This window comes from Poecilia formosa, unplaced genomic scaffold, assembly GCF_000485575.1.
Source record: "Poecilia formosa unplaced genomic scaffold, Poecilia_formosa-5.1.2 Scaffold352, whole genome shotgun sequence".
NCBI lineage: Eukaryota > Metazoa > Chordata > Actinopteri > Cyprinodontiformes > Poeciliidae > Poecilia > Poecilia formosa.
The window spans coordinates 223,784-246,923 of record NW_006800291.1 but is presented as its reverse complement, the minus strand read 5'-3'; the positions used below and the strand labels follow the sequence as shown (position 1 = coordinate 246,923).

General features: G+C 40.8%; 1 protein-coding gene across 13 annotated transcripts in view; it reads right to left on the bottom strand.

Moving 5' to 3' along the window:
* Nucleotides 1-23,140, bottom strand: part of agrn (agrin) — a 593,620-nt gene that overhangs the window by 347,530 nt on the left and 222,950 nt on the right. For 12 of the 13 annotated variants that reach the window (XM_016661973.1, XM_016661976.1, XM_016661975.1 and 9 more), the window contains one exon: nucleotides 9,054-9,092. In XM_016661973.1, coding sequence (XP_016517459.1) covers nucleotides 9,054-9,092 — 39 coding nt within the window. Of the gene's footprint in view, nucleotides 1-9,053; nucleotides 9,093-15,179; nucleotides 17,114-23,140 lie in introns of those variants that run through there. The other variant, XM_016661983.1, reaches the window with a different exon arrangement.

The following is a 23,140-nucleotide window of genomic DNA, read 5'->3' as shown; positions in this document are numbered from 1 at the left end:
CAATCATAATCGGCCGATTTCCATGAAAAAGTGTATGATCAGTGATCACCAATCGATCACTATCTCTTGTTGCTGACCACCAAAACCAATCAGCTGTATCTCACTTCGCAGCCTGCGTGTGCAGGCAATGACCAGTGATCGGCAGTGATTGGCTCTGACGGGAGATCGGAATTGGAATCGGCAGCAAAATTCCTGATTGCAGCATCCCTACTAGAAACCTCATGGAACTGAAGTATAACTAACAACAAAAGTATTAATAGATATAACTTTCTTATTGTCTGCTATGATAAGAAAGAATTTCAAGCACAGATTCATATAATTACTAATCTAACCATTAATTTAACATTTTTCAGACACAAGCCAAGCATCTGATGTTGTAAATGTGTGCATTAGCTTTAGATTTTTTAAGGAAAGCCTGTGAGTCACTGGGTTCTCTATATGGCTGTTCTGGGCTGGATCTCTGGTTTCACATCAGTTTCCTGCATGTCTTTTCTTTCTCTCCTCACATTCGTTCCTACCAACTTCTTGTTCAATGAAAAACATTTTCTCTACCTGCCAAGCCTTTCCCTTCAGCAGTGACTGAACATCTCAGAGATCAGACACATATTATAAAAACATTTATAAGTAAGGATGTGTTTCTACAGGAACATAAATCTGGAGATATTTGTCTGCCATTGTTTTCCTCGTGCCTTTTGGATGTGATTCAGTCTCCTCCCTGACAACACAACACCAAACTACTGACCAGTAGAAGCCAATCCAGCAAATCTTCTAATCAGTATTCAGAGGGTTTACATGTAGAAATGAATACAGAATGGCATAAATCTTGCAGAGATGTGCATAAATGCTACTTTGAAAAGTGCATAAACATAGTAGTGTGCTATTACCCTCCATCATGCTGAACGAACTGGCCTAGTTCAGTGTATAAATACTCCTTAAACTGTGAGGGAGTCAGAACAGAAACGTTTAAGTAAGAGGGACTACAAGGCTCTCTCTTTTTATTTCTCTCTTTGTCTCAATATCTTTTCCTGCGCTCTGTCTCGCCTTCTGCTATCATAAGTCTTATTAAAATTGTGGAAGAAGGAGCATTCAGGAGCACTCAGACCACAGCCTGGCTTTCTGCGAGGGCTAAGGTGGGGGGGGGAGGGTCTGCAGGATGCGGGGGGCAGTGTTAATGGAGGGTGGAGGGGTGGGTGGATTTAGGGAGGTGCTTGCATGCTTGGCTCTGTATTGGGAAAATAAAGTATCAGAGCATAAATGGTGTTGCTGACATGCTACTGGGCCATGTGTCAGTGTGTTGTAATTGTGTCCAGTCGAGCGAAACACAGATATTCACAGACACACACACACACAGGGGCCGATGCTTTGCCCACTCTAGCGTTGTCGTCATCCCTTTGGTTTGATTTCTGGACCTCAACCAGAATGTGACTGTGTGTGTCAGCAAGGTGAGACCTCCTACTTACTGCAGATGGAGCAACCGCATAAACCATAAATTAAGAATAGATTTTTTTTTTATGGGGACTGCATAGATACGTCTGCAAATAGATGCATGTGGACCTATAAGAGTAGTGGGTTGGAAAGACCAACAACAAGCAAAAACAATCAATTACTTCATTAGGTAATGATTTGGTCTCCTACATGGATATGAAGTCACATCTTAAACTATTTCAGTTTCACAGGATTCAGTCTTCACAATGTCTCCTCTGTTGGTTTTTAATGTTTGTTAAAGGAATAAGATTTTGACATTTGATGTGATTTCCACATGGTGATCCAGTCTTTGGTGGGTTTTGTATTCAGCTGAACAGCAACTTAACATAAAACTTTGCTTAGATAGCTTGAGTTGAAACAAGTTGTTTTCTGTGTCTGCTGCAATATTTCAGTTTAGTTTGTGTTATTTTACCAGTTTACTTCAGATGTTATCACATAAACAGGTCATATTGAATAATACAGAGTTAAATTAGATTCTGCATCAATTCCCATCATTTACTCTCAGTTACAGTATCATCCAATCAGTAGGCGGATTCAGGATCGGGTTGTTTCCTTTCACCAATCCTGCTGCCCTAAAACGAGGACATTGAAAGTCTAACTGAAGGAAGACCGATCTTCATGTTGTACTGAATCCAAAACACAAGTTCCTGTTTTAGCCAGCGATGCTCATGGCAGCTGCTAACAAAAGTTGTTACTCTGTTAAATAAAGGATGAACTGGATCTGACTCTCAGTGCGGCTCAGAAAGCAGCAGTCCATTGTTTGTCCTTGTGACTGGTTTATAGCGCAAACTCTTTATCAGCTCCATGTCGCACACAAAGAAGTTTGATGTGAAGGCTTTCCCCCTACTGATCAGCTTACTGTGTGACAGAACGGTCTGTCAGACACAGAAAAGAAAAGGTTAATTTTACATCCGCGTACATATCCTTTTACTCCGAGTATGGAGTGAAGAACATGTGGGACCTTGAAAGTTTCACCCCAAATCCAAATATATTTCATGGTTCAGAAGAACTAAGATGGTGTTAAATTCACCCAGCTCTCCTTTGCAAAGTTTTAAAAGATGTGAGTTGGGTCATGCTGAGTTTGAGGAACTTCAGAATGAATAGTTTCATATCTACATGAACCCCCCAGTGACCACACAGTCAAAGTTTTCTAAAACATTCCCACAGCAGATAAAAATTCACACAAACCGTATAATCCAACATCAGGCTGTGGGTTGGTGTGTATGCTACACATGGAAACATGCATGCGTGCGCGCACACGCACGCACGCACACACACACACACACACACACACACACACACACACACAAACTTAAGATTCATCTGCAATCAGTAAACAATGTTTCTGACTGAGCCCAGAAAAACAAAAAGCACAGGGTGAAATGTTCAGCTAGTGAAACTTGTGTGAGTGTGTGTGCAAGTCTTTACAGAAGATCAGTGAACTGCAGATGTCTGACTCGAACTGCAGCAGATACCACTGTGAAAAAACCCCAGAACCGCACAGATATTGTTGAGCAAAACAATCCTTTGACTTGCAGTTCTTAATAAGGAAACAGTGACTGCAGGGCTGAGTTAATAGCAGGATATCACAACAGAGTACAGTTAAGAATCATGTTGACCCAGGAAGTCATTTATTTTCCCCTAATTAGCAACCTGACAGTGAAATTCGTCGCAACGGTTACACTCTACTAGTTTGGTCATTTTCACTCAACTATTAAATTAGTGCCTGCCCATCACAGCTCCAAGTCGAATGATGTCTGATTTAAAATAACTTGCTGCTGTGTTAATCAAAAACGCAGCTTTTTACAGCTTCTGTGGGATAGTTGCGCCATCAACATGTGAAAGACAGAGCCAGCTAGTTTAAAGAGACATGCTAATTACTTCCAAAATATGACAACGAGCTCAGAGGAGGAGGGTTCCCTGAATGTCTCTGCACAGACATGCTGAGTGACTTCTTCACAGATGCAATCCTTCATTTTCTAAGATTTAAAAAAATCATTTTATTTACAACTGCATTACAAAAAAAAGGTTTCTGTCTTAACTCCTTTAGCTCTGACATTATAACGACATTTAACTTGTTTTCATGTCTTTGTTTTATTAATTTAGCTTACATAATTTGCAAGTGTGTTTTGTATTTTTGAAGTGAGGTGGTGTAAAGTTAGTTAGTTAGTTAGTTAGTTAGTTAGTTAGTTAGTTAGTTAGTTAGTTAGTTAGTTATAGTTCCTGTAACTGTAGAGGAAATGTATCACAGTAAGTTTGTAAAATCGTGAACAAATCCAAAGAATAAAGCAAAACTAACAGAGTTCGACAGAGCTTCCCTCGTCTATGTAAAAATTTATGGTTGGGTTAAGTTTGTAGCGCCTTTTTAATATATATGAACAATGTCCATGTTACTAGGCAAACGAGGCCAAATTTAGAATTTCATGACAACAGAACGGTTCTGTTCAGAATAGCTGAAAAGTCCAAAACTTTTCAGCTATTCTGCATTTCTAAAATTAGCTAAAATGGTTAGCCCTCCACTGCTTTTCTTCTACAAACTCATCGCCATGGCAACAGGTTTAAGGTTCTCTCAAACTCATCACCATGGCAACAAGTTTCAGGGTCTCAAATTCATCGCCATGGCAATGGGTCTCTCAAACTCATCGCCATGGCGACGAGGTAAGCAAGCTTAATAATCTAACTTTAAATAGTCAAACTATCCCTTTAAAAGACTCTTGTTGATTATTTCATGAGGATTTACATAAATGTCTTTGCATGATGATCAGTAACCACAAACAATCAAAACGTTTTATTTTTTTAGTATTTTAAAAAAATGACATATCTCGTTGTTTTACCCAAATATGTGCGGACCCAAAATATAGTATAAATTAATCAATTAATTTGATTAATCATCCTGTAAGCCATATTAAGGTATTAAGGCACTTGAGGCAGCTCCCCTTCTAAAAAAATACTGTAACAAAAAGGAGATTTTTTTTTTTTTTTTTTAACAGCAAAAACAGAATGTGTTTTGTTTTACTCAAACATGGTTTTAACGCGTGGTGGTTAGACTCTCAGACTCCTTACCCTGTTGCTACCCAGTCCTAATACTCTTCTGAAGGAAAGCGTCAGAACAATCCCTAACAGCAGAGACAAATTTACTACAAACTTCAAAGCAACATAAAGAGGATCTTTGTTGCTGTGCAGCGGCGATTCTGAGTGGCAGCCCAGTTCAAGACTGAGATATCTGGCAAAAGGACAACATTTAAAAGTCTCACTTAAGGCTGACATGTCACTTGCAGATTTCCTGATCAGAGACCTACCACTGAATCAGATACGTGAACAGAGACTCTGCCTGACAGCATCAACAGATGCTTCAGTATATTGAGCATCCACATCAAAAACCCACCCATCCTTCCAGCTCTGCAGCCTGTGAATCACCTGCATTTTCAATAAGTCAGGTTTATTTCACAGCTGCAGGGCATATAAAAGAAGACCTGCACTGTTAACTACATAAACAATTACTGCCTGTCAAGAGGATCAAAAGCAAACAGTGCTGCACTTTCCAGCTTGGTTTCTCTCTCATTGCAGCTGCTGTTTTTCTCTCTTTGGACATCTGATTCTAAGCTATCTCGGCAGATCAATAGTGGTTAAGCTCAGGTGAGATGAGGCAAGCCTGAGTGTAAACTGTATCTGAAGGATGGGCCTAATCTTTTGGTTTGAATAGTAGCCAGTGTGGATAGTACTCACATATAACTTGTCTTTAAAGGTTTGCTTTCTGTGACTAGCTCTGATGTTGCTAGTTTTGTAGCTAGTTTCTTAGCTGGCTAGCTAGCTAACAAACTAACTAACATCGGCTGTAAGGTTTCTCATCATTGATTTGCAACATTTTAGATTATGATAATCTCTTTTGTACCATTACCACTATAGCTTAGCTATAGTTTTAGCATTCTCATACTCATCATATAACGGTAATTTAGATTTTCAGTTACAGCCAAAACAAGTGATTGCTTTTCCATATACAAGTAAACATGCCTTTTGAAAGTTTCTTTTATTAATGAAAAAAAAAAGATTTTTTTCTTCTTTTGATGGAGTTAATGACATGCTGATCAGAACAACTGATGTATTTCATACTTTTCGTGTTTTGCATTAATTGTGCCACAGCTATTTACTATGTATCATAAATCTTTTATTCTCAGGAATCATAACACTGAATTGGGCTGAATTGTGAGAGATAAATAAACTGCAGTTAATTAAACTGAATATTGTTTCAGCCACAGAGCAGAGACACCAGATAGAATCATTCAATCTGTCCACCTAAATATGTGAAATATTTACTAACTTTTAGGAAAATTATTGAATTTACTGTTTTTTTTTTCTTATTGTTTCCTTGTAGTGATACTCCGTGCAACAAGACATACATATATGGAGTTCAGCTCTGTTTTTTGGAAGATTTGTGCAATTTGCATGACAAAGTTAAGCCCACCTAATTATATCACCACTCGTCATAAAACTGGGCTACCAAGCTCCTCTTTGTATGAACCTGACACAGCCACAGATAATCATAATCCTAAGGCAACTTTTCAGCCTCACTTTTGATATCTTGATGTGAGACGTTCTCTGTCAGCCTCCCCGCCCCGGCTGAAAGATGAGGTAGATAATTCTACTGTTGTGTGAAATCTACGATGTGAAAAGATTTAATTAAGATAGGCCAAGGAGTCCTAATTAATTCTGCCTCTTTGCATGTCGGGCTTACTGTCAAGAACAGAGGGAAAAGGCTTCGGCAGAATAAATTACAGGGACGCTGTAACCGTTCTTCAGTCAATCTGAAAGAGGTGATGGAACTGATGCACTGGGTTTCCGTTTTCTCTCAGAGGTTCTGTTGGTTCCTGGTAATGTTTTTCCACAATAAGTGAGCCCACTAGCACTTCTTTCGCAGGCGTCCCACCATCTAAGATCAAATCACATTTCAGACCGGGAGTTTATTTTGACTGTCAGTCCTCTGGAGAGACCTGTCAGCGACCAAATGTGAAATTGAAAGCTTCCCTGCAAATGGGCTCTTGCTGGGCAAGTGGTGCTGAAGATGGTGGCAGTCACTAGAGACCTCTGAACTATCTAAGGCTCCACTCTTCCATTACACCTTCCTTCCTCCCAGTCTCTGGGCTATATTGAATCCTGATTGGTCTTTGTTTAGTCACTCACCTCCGGCTGAAATTGGATGAAATGAAAGGCCCAGGAGGGACTGAAGATGCCTCCTGGGAGCCATCTTCAGTGACTTTCCCACTGAACACTGAGACAGAAAAGTAAATCTATTTCTGTTCAATTACGACTATTTTTGGCCACAATCAACATCCCGTCTGAAGTTTGACATTAACCTATAATAGATGGCTATCGCAGCTTTACTCCTGCTTCTTGTCCTTGGCCGGCGGGGAAAGTACTGTCCATGTTTTACTAAATCAGCTTGAGGCAAAAGCCTCATTTATCAAGCATTTCTCTCAGCCAAGCCCCATTCCCCCAAGTCCAATGTTAATCCCCCAAACTGCAAATTCTATGAGCTTTCCAGCTTTGGCTAAACACGCAACAACTGTCTTATTATCAGGAGACGACAGGCAATAATGACTGTGGCCTGAGCTAAGCAACTGCTCCTTTGAGCTTTCAAAGAAACCAGCTAATTAAAGGCTGCTTTATGACTTTTGTCACTTTTTGGACTTAGTGATTATGGGCCATTCATTGGGGAAGATTCATCAGCTATTTGTGTATGGCACACACCATACATATCATCAAAATGCTTTTTGCTTTATGTTGTGCCAAACCTACACATTTCTCCTCAGCAAGCCCCCAGACGATTCTTCAGTGTTTGCAGAAGGAAATTCTTTGACTTTCTGCACTCTCTCCTCGTGCTAATAAGGACATCTCATCAACGGCATTTCAGAGACAAACTAGGCTGTTTAAAAATGCCGGCTCCTTGGTATTTTGTCTGTGATTTCCTGTAATTAAGTACTGTGGAGTGGAGCGTCCTTGGCTCTAAGGACAAGTTCAGTGGAACGGGCTCTGTGCTCTTTGAAGCCAATTTGAATAATGGCTCAGTTGCATTAGCACTCTGCTTTTCTCAAGCATCTTTCCCAAAACCTCTTGACTCCTTCAGAAACCATACATTAAAAAAAGAGGGACCGTGGCCCGCTGCCATATTTGGGCCAACTCTAATTGTCTAACTAGTGTTAAATGACCCAGAGAAACCGGGTCCCAGAGGGCAGGCTTATCCCGCTGATTGGAGACTTTGCTTTTTGTTTTCCTTGGCATATTAAACCAACGTAGGCTGAAGGTGCAAAGCCTACAGAACTATTGGAAATGTAATTAAGTGCCAGGAACGGCTTTTAAACGGTTGACTAGTGCAGAAACAAACTGTGTCCTTCAGGCAGCAAAAACTTTAATACATGGGAAATGAGTGGCTCAATGCAGGACCTAATTTCTTTTGTAGAGGAAAATTCAATGCAAGGCGGGAGCAGGATGCTCAATTGTGCTGAGTGCCATCTTTCAGCAGGATAGTCAGAAACAGACCAACAGAGACCTCTCTGCCAGAACCAATCATTCATCGGGACAACTGCATCAGTCAGAAAACAAAAACCACAAAACAAATGGATGCTTCAGACAGAGCTGGAGTTGAACCCCAGACCTTTGGGATGGGGAGCAATGTGAGAAAGATCCAATATTCTCATAACAACTCACAATCATTTCACTTCTACGGTGAACAGATAATTATCTCCCAACAATTTCTAATCTGATTAGTTTAAGTGACATGTGTCACCAGCTGCTTTTAGTTTTGGTTTCTCCTCTGATCGACTGTATAATTATCAGAAACAGATTCAGAGTTCACTCTGCAATCTTTTGTCCATCAGAGGTTTTGGGATCATCAGAAGACTTTTCTCTGCACCGAGCAACTCAAAATGATGCCACACCTTCAAACAGGAGGCTGTCCCTGGCAACTGTGTCCATCTATGCAAGGCAGGAGCGGGATTCTCCCGCCAGAAAAGAAAAGATCAGCCCAACTATAAAACACTGTCTAACTGTGTTACTGCTGACAAATATTTATGATAGCAGCTTGAAAATCAGCTGTTTTCCTCCAATTAAAGCTCTCAGACTTACATTTTTTTTAGAAATAGGCTGTTGCTTTTTGTTAAATTAGCAGCTCGTGTTTCTGGCCAAGAACAAAACTGAAACCATAAAGAACCGTAGCGCAAGATTTATATCCGTCGCCTGGGAAGAGAACATACGGATAACAAGCCAAGATGAAAGTGACGCTTCCTGCCTGTGTTTTCTCCAGGTGCATGAAGTAATGTTGGGATGTTCACAGAGACAGGAAGGTGCATCATCTGACTATAGACATGGAGCTTCATCCTAACTAGCTGTGCAGAGGAGATCAAATCAAGTCATCAGGGACAGAGCAGAAATGATCCAGCGATCGCCATACCAACGGCACAGAAACAAAATGCAGTGCGGCTAAATCTGGTAGAGAGGAGGCGGCCCTCTTCAGAGGTCTGCTGTCTGAGGCGTCACTCTGCAGAAACCCAACAAAGACAGAACGGAGGACTTACCATCAGGAGGCTGGGCCGGAGTGAAGTGAGACGGTTTGTCTGAAAGAGACACAAACAGACAGAAACAGTTTAGTTTGGGGAAATCTGGAGATTCCTCTGGGTTAAAGCCAAGTAACTGAGTTGCTTCAAAAGTAAAAAGAAAGATAAAAAAAAGAAAGAAAGCGAACAAATTCTGTCTTTGTGCTTCTCTATCTAAACCCTCTGGAACAGTGTGGCTGGACCCTGCAGGGATAAGGCAGAGCTAATCGGACAGGAGTGAGTTTCAGCAATATCAACATCATCACCGTGTCGAGACAGTCGCTTCTCCTAATCATCCCCAAACATACGACACGACTCCGCATAGTGCAAGAGCACAACAAGGATTTGAGGACAGAGGGATTTATTTTTGATGTTCTTGTCTGGTTGAAAAGTTCGAGATAAGACAGCAAATGCTCACAACAGTGAAGGAGCAGGGAACAAACATTCAGCTCCAACCCACCTGCAGACACATGTGGAGTAAATCTGAAAGTTTCCCCCAGTAATACATCACATGACATCATGCTGCTCCGCCAAGACAATGACATACGGTGGCCCGGTGTGTGGGAGTACAGAACATCAGAGCTGGAGTGTCAAATGGCTGGGAAAGCTTCAGCTGGACGGCCTGTTGTAACCCAAGACCTTCACAGGTTCCACAACTTGGCTGCTTTAAGTGAAGTGGCCTCTTATCATTTTACATGGCAGGGTGTGCGAATAAATCAGAAAACAAACTTTTTTTTATTGCTGCTACACTGAATTATTATTTCTAAATTATAGGGTCAAAAGTATGGGAATAAGCTATTTTCCATCCCCAAGGAAATATTATATACAATCCGAATAAGTAAAGTGTGTAATTTCTGATATTAGGCAGCCGATGTTCTCATTTGAGAGGCAGTAAGGAGGAACGGTTTGTTCACTAGATAATGGTATTTTCAAATTACAGCGGATTAAGCGCTGTGGATAGAATAACTGATTAAAAAGCTCGTCATTTTAGCAGCAAATAGGAAACACCAAGTGTGATAATTATGTATGCATGTTGTATAGATATAAAATATGACAGAAACATTATCAGAGAGAACTGTGAGAAGTTATTTTGCTCTAGGAATGGATTGTTGTGAGGATGTAAACACATTCAGCTCATGAGTCAACAGAATTCTGAATGAATACTGAATTCACCAGAAGTTTTTTTGGACAAACTGAGTCATGCTTTGTTTTTGTGGCTTTTATTTGACAGGTCTCTACACAGAACGGGATGTACCGAGAGAAAAGGAAGATGAACTAATTGGGCTCAGAGTCAAACCTGGACCGTCCGCTTGTAGCAGCCCCAACTCTATGCTTCTGGAATCACTTCACCAGTCTCTTTTTGCTATTTTTATCTGAATCTAAGGGGCCTCTAATACTTGAATATGTTCAGAATAGAATATCTTATTTCATTTTGACTAGTTTGAACATTTAAGTTTTTTTCCCCAAAGTTACCCATTTACTCTAGCCTGGCCATTCCATTCTCAGTCTGAGCTTTCCTCCTGTTGATTTGGATCGTCTCCAGTCCATTTTTGACTGAGCCAATCAGTGAACAAGAGGAGTGGTGAAGGATACCGTTGATCTTTTGCTCAGTTTTAGATTGTACTCTGCCTATAGTTTTAGCAAGGGCAGCAGAGGACGTGAAGGAAGCCGTTCAGTCGGTGATGAATCTCCAAATATTTAACCTAACCAGCCGCTTTGTTCATGTCAGTTCTTCTCTCGTCACAGCGGAGGATGGTTGTTTACAGTGCAAACAATTTCTGGTAAGCTTCATAACATCCAAGTGCCTCATTACATACGTCACGGACAAATGTTAGTGATTGGGTAAAAATAAAAACCGCCACGCCTCCAGGAAGTAATTGGCCAGTTGAAGGTAAACTAGCTAACTTTCTCATAACAATTGGATAAAAACTGAAGAACTACTTCTTTTCTTTCCTTAAAATAAGAGCTTCAAATGTAAATAAGATTGTCATTGTCAGGCTTAAAGCACACAGGGATTATAATAGTAGCTTACAATTAGCCATGATAGATAAGTCCCAGTCTGCTCACTGTACCTTCAACTGCAAAGGCATTGTCAAATACATTTTTCATCTGTGTTCTTCCATTAAGGTCCTCTAGAATCTTCTTTGACATTAAAACTCTCATGCTAAGTGTTGCGCTGAAGACACAGCAGATAAATAAGGGAGCACATAAAGGCATATCTGCTGTTCACCTCATTTGGATTATTTATCCCTCAGGGACGAAAAGAGACGACATTAATAATGATGTTAGTATTTCTTTTCAGCCGTTTTCATCTTCTCTCTTTGAGTAGCTGGTGTACCACCTTGTTGTTCCTCCCTTAGTTTGTAGTGAAAACTGCATCTCATAGTAAAACAAAGTGGATAAACAGCCAAAATCAGTATGGAAATGGAGAGGAATTTAGTTCTCTGAATAAAGTCACATGCTGACTGCAATCCAGTTGCTCTTTACAGGACCAACTTCGTGTTGCTGAATAAATATTGTGGCGTTTTCATATCATATCTTGTGGCCCCTTTAATTGATGCACAAGAATATATCTGTCCTGCTTATGTTCCCTAAAATGCCAGACATTTTCAACAAATTGATGCACTTCCAAGGAGATTCCTGCAGAAAGCGTCACGATATAGCCCACCGATTTAAAGCATACCAGGAAACCGTAGCGCTAAACTCGACCCAGCTGAACCACCATCTGCACCCTTGGCAGTCCATCCGGCCATGTGAGTCACTCACTCCAGTGAGCTGAACAAACACACCAACACACATGTGCAACAAAGGTTGAGCAACCACCCAGATGCCTCTTTCATGTTCTGCGCACTGTGTGAGGGATAATGAGGAAGATGCAACACATCACTTTAATTACCTTCGCTGTGGCATTCTTTATTCTTCTTTATTTTCTAGATAGGGTGGAAGAGGGGTCCACCAGCACACACCTCAACCTCCTTCACACTCAGAGCTGAAACCTTCCTAGGACTTCTGTGCTCCCCTTCCCCAGGGCGAGACAGAGCCCAATTTTAAATTTGGGTTTGCTTAAAATTGCTTGTCAACAGTCGTGGCTTCAGGATGGAAGTGTGTTTGTGTGTGAGAAAGAAAGGGGGCGAGGAAAGAAAAAAAAAAAGAAGATTGGGGAGCAGAGAGGCAAGTTTGGTGCTAGAGGTGAATAATGAATTGTCTGCTGAAGCTGTTTCGCAGTCAATCATGACGGTAACTGATTTCCATCTACTGGGAAGAGATTCAGGAACACATCAAAAACGTCAGGAAGAAGAAAACCAGCATGAGTGGACGTACAAGAGGAAGGATAAGGAGCTGCACTTTCCTCTGGTTCTTTCTAAGCATGTCTAAATATGCACAAAAAAAAACAGAGACAGACAGAGCCCACTCGTCATGTGAGGCAAATCTGAAAGGAGAAGCTTTAGTACAAAGTGAGCCGAGATGCCGGGCGAAGCTAAACGATTTCTTCACATTTCCATAACGAAAGGACAAGATAAGGTCTTTCCATAAACATATCAGCCACTTCCATCTCCCTTTACACCTGGCAGGCCTGTGTAAGTTCCCGGGCCTGTGTGAATGTCACAACACTGCCATCATTCACCCGATATCTCCACCGAATCAATAAGTGTCTGGCCGTGACATTTACCCACGTGCAAGAACAGTTGTGTGTGCGCATTTATCTTTTTTGCATGTGTGCCACCTTCGCTTTGCTGCGGCTGATGTATGGTTGGGCAGAATGATGAAGAGAGTGTGTGTCTGAGCGGGCAAGAGAAGTTTAAGAGGGGGAAACAAACAAACTATCTATGTATGTGTGGACATGCCTCATCCCACATGGTGACAACAAAATTTGTAAATCTGGGGACAGCACCTGTCCTACTAAACACACACACGCACGCACACACATCTCTATCATACAATGAATGGGCTCTTGGCAGCATAATAGAGCTTTTTCGGGCTCATCAGTTTGTCCAGTTTTTTCAGCTCACTAACATATTAGAGGTGAAGATGGGCTTCCTCTAATTTAGTGTATTAAATTCTAATTATGTCTGTTTGGCTTGGACTGATAAAGAAACAGAGAACGTATGAAGGACTCACCCTCACTCAAGGTACATGCAAAAAGTCAGAACTATGGATTCACTGACATCTTGCCCAATATTTCAAATAAACAGGGGGCAAATCTTTAAGGAGTTGTTCATATTGAGCTACAGGCTGTTTGCTGTTGCAGAGGACAGTAAAGATTTGAAGAATATATGTGTGTGTGTGTGTGTGTGTGTATATATATATATATATCAGAGAAAGTTTTGAGTTGATCTGACTTTTCACCAGCTATGTAGATATATTATGTATGTGTATTAATTTTAATACCTTAAGCTCCAGTACAATATTTTGTTAGATTAATCACTCAATTCCTAAAATAATTATTTAAAACAGCCCTAATTTAAAGTACAGAAGTGTAAGAAGCCATTTACAGACATCCTGTTTGTTGTATGGAGACATTAAAGCCGTTATGACAGACAGACGTCATGTTGATCATTTTGCTCCGTCATCGTTTCATATGTTTGAAATTAGGATTATTTGGATATAAAGGAACCATCTCTGGTACGATGTCAATTGATCGATGCCTCACCGTGTTTTATGAATTATCAAGCCAATGTCAGAAGCTAAAGACTGTTTAAAACAACAACTTTTTTACAGTTTTGTCTTTGCTTTATAACATTTAAAAAACCAACTGGTTTACACTGACACTTCTCTTACACACAGTGTGATATTGCCTCTCCTGACAAATAATTAAGGACTAATGACAAGACCATATAAAAGAAACACTGTAAAATAAAGTTCAATCAAAATGGCCTAAAATCTGTATCAGCAGGTCAAAACTGGGTTAGTAGTTCTTCTGATCCCTGCTGCTTCATTAATCTAAATTAAAATGTTTATTCCTTTTCTGTTTCAAGTAAAGAATTTTCATTTCTTTAGGAAGTTTTCCTTATTGTATAAAGAGCAGATATTCACCACCGCCATTCACCATTCTCACTCAAGCATATTATCTTGTGAGAACCCAAACCTCTCATGCCAACTGAAAGAGAATAGAAACAAAAAACACAGCGTCATGTTGCTAAAGAAATGTAACTCAAACAGCATTTCAGCCCACATTAACCACCATTTCTAACATTATCACAGCGGTACTTAGTGATCAAATTTAGTTACCTAATGTAATCTGCTGGTGATTAGGAGGTGCAAATCTTGCATAAGTAATAGCCCCACTTTGGAGAGTTAAGGAGATTTCACCTTTTGCACAGTTTGAACTTGCTGTACTGAAACAGAGCGTGTAAAAGAGAAGTAGAGTGAATTATTCCACCAAGAAGGTAGCTTTTGCATTTATTGTATTTTAACAAACTGCTGATTTGTACTTAACCTAAGTATAAATCAATACTTTTCACTCAGTAAAAAACTGTCAGAAGTGACTTGTATACAGGACCTGTGAATATGTGATTCAAGTATTCAGGCTGTAACTATAAATGAAAGATATAAATGAAATAAATTATCTTCACATTCAGAAGCATTTGACAGAATCCTCTCCAAAAACACTTTCACTGGCAGCTAATGAGCTACTGCTTTCTTATTATACATCGGAAAGATTTGTTTGTAGTGAGAAGAGACGCAAGAAAAGATTGGGTTTTTCCTAACCAAAAAAATTATTTTTACTGAGCCACCAAAGGCTTTTAATCTGCATGAAATACCTCACAGTTCAAAGTAAATGTCAGAGCTTTAGAGCAGAGATACAGAGTAGTCTGCGAAGCCAGAGTCAAGGAAAGGTGGGCTTTGACTTTTACTGATCTGATGTTCCTATTTCAAGGGTAGATAAGGCTTTGAGATGTGTGGTATGCAAGGTTTTGTTGGGGGATTTGCCTCAACAAGAACATTCAATGTAAGAACGATGTCACATAAACCAAGAGAAAACACAACATTTCTGATTGTTATGGATTATGTTTCCAGAGAGAGAAACCGTTGTAGTGGCTGAAAACTCAGAGGAAAACAGCACAAAAACAGAGTCAAAAAGTGTGTGCTTGAGGTGAGCAAACGTACAGTTATTGAGGAACAGCAGAACGGCGAAGCCCAGCGTGGAAGTGGCCAGCAGGATTAGGCAGATGTTGCAGGGGATCATAAAGTAGCGCACCACCAGCGACACTTTGTGCTGGTACCTGCGCTCCCGCTCTGGCGCCGGTGAAGGATAGTGGCAGCCGCTCATGCTCCACTCCAGCGACCCCCTCCCCTCCAGGGCGGGGGAGACGATGGGCCGAGGAGAGCGCCGGGGGGCGCCCAGGGACCCGTTGGAAAAAATAATGGCGGTGGAGTGAGAGTGGAAGACAACGAAAACAAAACTCAAAAAAAAAACAAAAGAAGATGAGTAATGGATGCAGTCTCAGCTGCGGTTCCAACCGTGCACTGTCACAGGGACCCGGTGACTGTTTCTGTCGGAGAATTGCAGCGGAAAGCTTTTAGCAGATTGCGAGCGGCACATTTTGCACAGATAATAACATCCATTTGGGGCTAAAGGACAGACAGCGTGAGCGGCGACTCGTACAGCACCCCACCTGTCCGAATGACCTCCATTCCCTCTATCCCCTATGGCAAACACCCAAACTAATGGGAATTTAATGTGCAACTATCCGTATATACTTACAGCACAGACGTGTGTAGATTTAAGTAGGTGGTGATAATGTGCTTTGCAATTTGTGTTACAAAGCTGTTGGCATGGATCTATAAGATAGAAATGTGTATGTGTTAGGTATGTGGGTGTTTAGGATTGTCAGATATCCACATGTAAACTTTCCACCCCAGGTCGATGGTAAATCCACAAAAAGAATCTCGTCCTTTCCTCTCTGTGACCCTGACTCGTAATTAGTTGATTGTTAAAGAGGTCAGGGGGTCCTTCAAAAAACTTCCAGACCAAAACAAGATCCTTCGCATGGGTCAAAAGTATTTCTCAAAGCGGGGGTGGCTTTCCAAGTTCCCTGTGGATGTCGTTTGATGCTCCTTTTTTTTATCTTACAAACAACTCTTTGCTTCCAACAGATTGGCTTCTTTGGTTGATGGTCAAGCACAAAAATCCCTCCAATGCTGACATCCTAACTGGAACAAGTTTATATCTGCTGAGGTGGTTGGCTGGGAAGCGTCTGAATATTTTACTAGGAACACTATGCTCCCAGGAGCAAGGAGAAGACTTGTTTTTCCAATCCGTCGGTGACTGCTCTATGGTTCAGTGCACTTTTATTTCGAGCTGGTCTTATGGGGGGGTAAGCCACTGCCACCTTCCCCTGCAGCCCTACCGGCCCTACTGAGGCCAAAAGCAGTTCAGAGGAAGTGTCACAGAGGGGGGAAAAGTTAAGATAGGTGAGCAGTCCCACTCAACCGGACGGTCCACAGCTGACACTGCTTCTGATGTGCAACAAAATAAAGACTGAAGAAACTCAGTGACTGATATAGATTGAGTCTGATAGAGTGAAAATTGGTCAAGAAAATCCTTCATTCTCCATTTGTTCTGGTAAGGTCAGGAAAGAAACGCTCATCCTCAGGTATCCAACATTTACTCCCTCATCCAGTCCGTTGTATACTCCAGTTCATCCATGAGGTACATCCACCATTCACTGGCCGTAAAAACGACAAACTAGGCAGCAGGTTCCCGGAGTGCTGTCAAATCCCTAAGGCAGCAGATAGCGGTCCCGGTGTCAGCACGCTCGCTCGGTCGGCCAGCCAGAGCAGCAGGGAGTGAATGAATGAGAGAAGTCAGCGGACAAAAAGAGACAGGCTGCAAGTGAGCAGGAAGGAGGAGTGGTGGAAGAAGGAAAAGCTGATCCTGACACTTTGGTCCACCTTTTTTTTTCTTCCTGTTTTTGTGGGGAAAACAGCAGTGGCATATCGCTGGGCTTCCCAAACACTCGCTTCCGGAGTAGAACATTGGCTTCTCAGCCCACAGCCAGTGGAATGGATGAGCGCATAATGAGAGAGCAAGAGAGACAGCGCATGAGAGAGAGCGAGGGATAGGGGAGTGTATGAGGGGCTGTCTTTAACAAAGGCAGAGGGAGGGGAGGTGTTGGGAGCCAGAGTTGAGTGAGGGAATAAAAAAAACAAACGAGGATAAAGGATTTTGGGAGGAGTATACTCGAGTCTCGTCAAAGAGAGGAGGGTCTGGGCAAACCGACAACACGGCAGCAACAAAGCAGAAGACAGCCAAAGACTTGGGAGACGTCAACCAACTCCTCTGTTACTTTGGAGTCTCATCAGAAGAGAGCGTCGTCCACACAAGCTGGAGAATTTTCACAAAGTCTTAATGAGGCAAACTGAGAAAAATAAAGGGTCTGCCAAAAGGAGAGGGCTAAATACATTAAGTCAGTCATGTATAGAAACTCCAAATAGCCCGAACCCACTTGTTTGTGACCCCCTTAGACAAAACAAACAAAACAAAAAACGGAGAAACTCTGCATCTGTTTCACACTTGCAAACCAATATTCTACTAATTAACCTTTGGAAATCTTTTCAGCCTTCGCTCAGTGAATAGATTCTTCTTTCCCACTTAAATTAACATTAAGCCATTAATCTGCCAGTGATCCGAGTTGATTGAAGAATTGTCTAATGATCAGTTCTGGTTGTTGTTCAACAAAACGTTGCTATTCTGTGACATAGCATTGGTCAAACTGGAAAATGAAATGGTGGCATCTACTGGCAGCGGCCATTTTATACCAACCAGTGGTCAACTTGTATCCCAATGTGTTGGACACCTTTTCAACAAAAAGTTCAAGTTATTTTAAAATTAAAGTTATTTTCTACATTTTGCTCAAAGTCTACTATAAAGAAACTTGGAATAATTTGTCATTTGATCAGAACCAAAACAAATGAAAATCATAATACATTTTCAATTAATAGCATATAAACTAATAAAATAATGTATGATTTCATATTTTTATGATCGTTCATGAAAATGCTGGCACAAAGCATAAACTGGTCCCATGTGGCTTACGGAAAAGGTTTATTTACAGGTTCTAAGTGAAAGTTGGAGCCAAAACAAACCAAAAAATTATCTTCTTCTTCTAAATGACCAGCATTTAGAAGATCTGTCCACTTGTTTGAACCGCCAGTCAGAAAATATGTTTTGAGAAGATGTAAACTTTCCAGAAGCATTATATTTTTGTGTTTACATCATAGCATAATACGACCCTGCTAGTTTAAAGAAACTCCACAACAGCAAGCACAGATGCAAGGCGGCATCAGTCATCAATTATTTATGTGCTTTCTTCCTTTCAGCCCCCCTCCCGACCCCACCGATGGCTCACACACATTAAACACACATCCACACAGCGCTAACCTGAACACAATCACCATCTCAAGGAAGATCCACAGTTTTTACTGTCAGCGGCTCTCCGTCTGCCTGAAGCCCACGGTCTCAACATGGAGGCATCACAGTAACATTTAGGCTGTCGTGTTGCACACTCATTTATCTCTTTGACAGTGTGTTTGTTCCCAGGCTCACGTTGAGCTTGGTGGAGTGGGGGCAGGGGGGTTAGCCTGCGCCTGCCCCTAGGGGTCGAAAGTTCAACACCCCTCCATCCAATCAGAGGAGTATCTCAGCTCTATTCCAACACAATTTGAGCAGGCAGTTATCAGCTCTCATGTTGCAAAACAATCTGATTGATGAGTGAGAAGCAAAAAATAACCATCTGCTCTTTCTGAAGCGTTTTTAATCTCTCTGTGTTTTAAATACTCAACAAATGCATGAACCAATGACAACACAGAGCAGAGGAAAAAGCAACATCAATCATGTTAAATTAGAAACAATGAGCAGCTTCTCCCAGCAGAGGGCAGTGAAGAGACACTCGCCTCTCCCTGCTGCCATGACCCAAATAAAATCTTCCATTGACATCAAAGCTCAGCTGCTTTGATCCATTTTTAATGCCACAAGTATACCAGAAGGTTAACATCTCTTTCTGAACGCTTTGAAATAGCAATTTCCATTAAGGGAGCCAAAGGAGCTGCTTTCTTGTTTAATGGTCTGGCAGGAGAGATATCTGTGTGCCGGAGCACATGCGTGTGTGTATGTGTGTATGTATGTGTGTATGCGCGTATGTGTGTGTGAAATTTGTCCTGTTCAATAACTGATTGGCAGTTATGCTTCAATCAACGGTTGCTCTGTGTGCGTGCGTGCGTGTGTGTGTGTGTGTGTGTGTGTGTGTGTGTGTGTGTGTGTGTGTGTGTGTGTGAGAAGCTGGCCAGCATTCTTCACAGAAAACAGAAGTTGCCTTCGCAGAATGACGGGATTTTCCCATAACAGTCTAAATGATAATAAGTTGAAGATAAATGAAAAATGAAAATAGTTCCACTGAGATTTACTTCACAGCATCAAAAGGGAGGAAATTTAACTTTTCTTTTGCATTTTCTGTGCAGAGTTAGGAGTTACGAGCTATTTGGTTTGTTTTTCAATGCAGGATCTATACCGCTCCCTAAAATAAAAAGATGTTCCAAATCTTCCTCTTTTGTTATACCAGGTGAATTTTATCAGGCCATTTTCTCTGAATGCTGTGGTCACATAAAATCTCGGAGCTACTCCTTCTGCCGGCAGTAATCAGCACCCTGAATAGCAAATTTACATCAGCACCTTTCAGAACCGCCAGTAGCTTGCAAAAAACTGCAAAGGTGAGTACACACTCGCTGGATGAATGTCAGAAAAAAAAAAAAAAAAGCGTTATGTAGTCTGGAAGAAATTTCATGACAAAAAACTTTACTGAAGTTATTTTGAAAGAGCAAAATGTTCCACTTTTTTCTACAGTTCCTCCTGAATGTATCGCTAGCTCTTCAACAGGATCATTCATTTTAGTTTATTGTGACTTTATGTGATAGATTGGCAAAAGTAATGCAGAAATATCAAGTGGAAGGAAAATTATACATGTTTTTTTTTATCTTAGTGCGATGTGCTCTGCAGGAGCAGAAAAGGAGAAAAAGTCTGCTAATAGGATAACTATTAATTCAACTATATTTTGTTAATTCCAATGTAATATTAAATGCTGTTGGAGTTTTTATTACTCAAGCCTTTTCAAAGAGTTGTGATACAGATGATGATAGCTGTGAGTAGCAGCTCTAAAGAAGCTTCTGACTGAAGGCTGTTATTTTACAGTGGTCTAAAAAGAGGATGCCAGGTTGTTCATAAAGTTCTTCAGTTTAAGAAGAATCATCTCTAAAGTTTCCACAGTTGTCCCCAGAACAGAACCAGCCTTCTTCAACAGGCTAAGGCTTTTTAAAGGGCTGGTATCATGTGCTTCACAGACACAAGCAACTAATTATGTTAACTTAAAAATGCTTTATATAAAATTGTGACTTAAAGGAAATTTGACTTTGTAATTTAACACCTTGAAATTGGGTCTCTGTTTCTTTAAAAACTCCTGTTCTTTCTGAAGATCCGCGTCCAGGAAATCATCCCAAAATGGCTCCTCTCTTAACTCTTTAATGATGAAACTTAAACTGCATTGCTCTGAGCAGTAGCTCCTATGTTGAGCTCAGCAGTTCCATTAGGTGTTTGCCAATTGCTGCTGAAGTCTGAAGGAGCTGAGTATGATGGCATAGTCAAAATATAACGCTAAATCAGATAAAATATGTTCTATTTTGCAAAAAAGAATGAATGATGAACTTCTTTAGGGCTGCACAGTGGTGCAGTTGGTAGAGCTGTTGCCTTGCAGCAAGAATGATACCCAGCCTGGGGTCTTTCTGCATGGAGTTTGCATGTTCTCCCTGTGCATGGTGGGTTCTCTCTGGGTACTCCGGTTTCCTCCCACAGTCCAAAAACATGACTGTCAGGTTAATTGGTCTATCTAAATTGTCCCTCGGTGTGTGTGCATTGTTGTTTGTCCTGTCTGTTTCTGTGTTGCCCTGTGACAGACTGGCAACCTGTCCAGGGTGACCCCGCCTCTTGCCCAGAACGTTAGCTGGAGATAGGCACCAGCAACCCTCCTGACCCCATTAGGGACAAGGGTGTATAGAAAATGAATGGATCAATGTCTTTAGTCAAACACAGGGAGGGGTCTCCAACCTCCAGCTCCAGGGACACCAGTGTGGCCACTTCAGACCCTCCAGTGTGGCTCCAAAAGCTTTCATTAAAAATGATGAAGAATTTAGCAAAGTTTTAAATGTAAAGGTAATAAATAAAAACTAGTGTTAGTTTAATGAAAGGAGTTTTTTACGAGGTAATTTTTTGTCTTAAGATTGCAAACTACATGGTTTTATTGATGTTATGTTCTATAAAATCTGGATGTTTCAATAGAGAAACTTTATCAATCCATGTCAATGTTAATGAATTAGAACCTAAAAAAGTTTTTGTCCAATTTAAATATTGAGACAAATTTCCTGGAGTAGATGTTGTAAAAATAAACATATTTACTATTGTGAATCAGTTTGTAATGTTGAATAATGCATAGTAAAGATCCTGCTCTGCTGTTGAATCCTTACAGCAGTATCATGTGAGAGGGTTAAAAACAGAAAAGAGACGTTGTCAGTGAATGCACCGCCACCCATTAGAGTGGGATGCCGTCCTTTTCTCAAAGCGGGCGCTATCAAAAGTGAGGTTGCTGCCATCACTTAGAGGCATTAGAGATTATTCTTTCCCACTGTCCATTGTAAACAAGCATTTTAATGATGTTAATGAAAAGGATGAAGTCTGAAAATTTAGAACAGATTTGGTAATTGCCGGTCCGCTGGACCACTCCACTACTCGGCTCCACTCATTTCAAAGACAGTGAACTGTTCTGTCGTTTTGTGCTTTACGACACAGAATATATATATAGATCATAACAAATCAGGTTTAACTACATTTACTAGAGCATGCAGAGGCCATTAACAGCCATTTCCTGGGTTTTTATGGGTCTGTTGCCCAACATAACATCACTTGGTCTAATTTCTTTTATGAATTGCGTATCCGACTGCTAAAGGACATCAGAAGGCCATGTTGAGTTCTTCATGTGCATCGAGCCGTGCAACAGAGCAAAGCGGCGGGAAGCCAATGCTCTGCTACTCAGTGGGCCATGGCGGCACAACACTAACAGGTGGGCCAGATGTCTCTCTGTGGCATTAACTCCAATCATCATAAGTCAGACTTCATTGTGCCGTCCAGCAGATTCCCAGACTTCCCACTCCTCAGGCCTTCAAGTTGAGCAGCATTCAATCACCAACATGGAGGCCAGCGCTCTGCACAGCTGTGTGTGACTAAACACATTAACCTTTGCTCTCTGATAAACTCCCATAAAAAGGAAAACAACAGGCTGGCTGATGGAGAAGGGATAGATATCAGAGAGCCTGGTTAGGGCTTGGAAATATGGATTTACAATTATATCACAATCATTTTTATCGCTATTATGATAACGATAAAAATGATGACTAAAAAAACTATTTAATTGCATTTTAATTAGGTAACTGTATGTTACAGCATTCATGATGCCAGAAACACAAACTCTGGAAAAACATTACCATTTTTAACAGCTGCACACAGTAACTACATTTAATCATATTTTACTGATATTTATTGATACTCTCATGGAAAAAATGGTAAAAACAACATTTCTGATCATACTGTCATTTCTGTTTCTTCTTTGGTATAATTAATTGAAATTTATTGACATAACAATAATCAAAATTCTTGTAAGAAGTTTTTCACGATAAATGTTACGATAAATGTTCACTTCTAACTAACTGCATGAGTGAGGAACTGAAACTAAAATGTAACATGGACATTAAACTGACTGGGCTACAAAGGAAAAAATTTTAGACCACAAGAAAAATCATTGTGATCTTTATGGGCTTTGATTCAATATAAAAGTTTTAAAAAAAATGCAAAACTGGAGAATAAGACTTTTTTTTAAGACTGTGAGTGTGTTTAGCCATTATTGTTTTGCTATAAACACACACACACGCACACACAGAAACGTGCATTATTTCTGTCAGACTCCAGCGGTTTCCCTTTAATGATCTGTCAGTTTGCTGAACCAGTCAACGTCCTGACATTAAGTCAG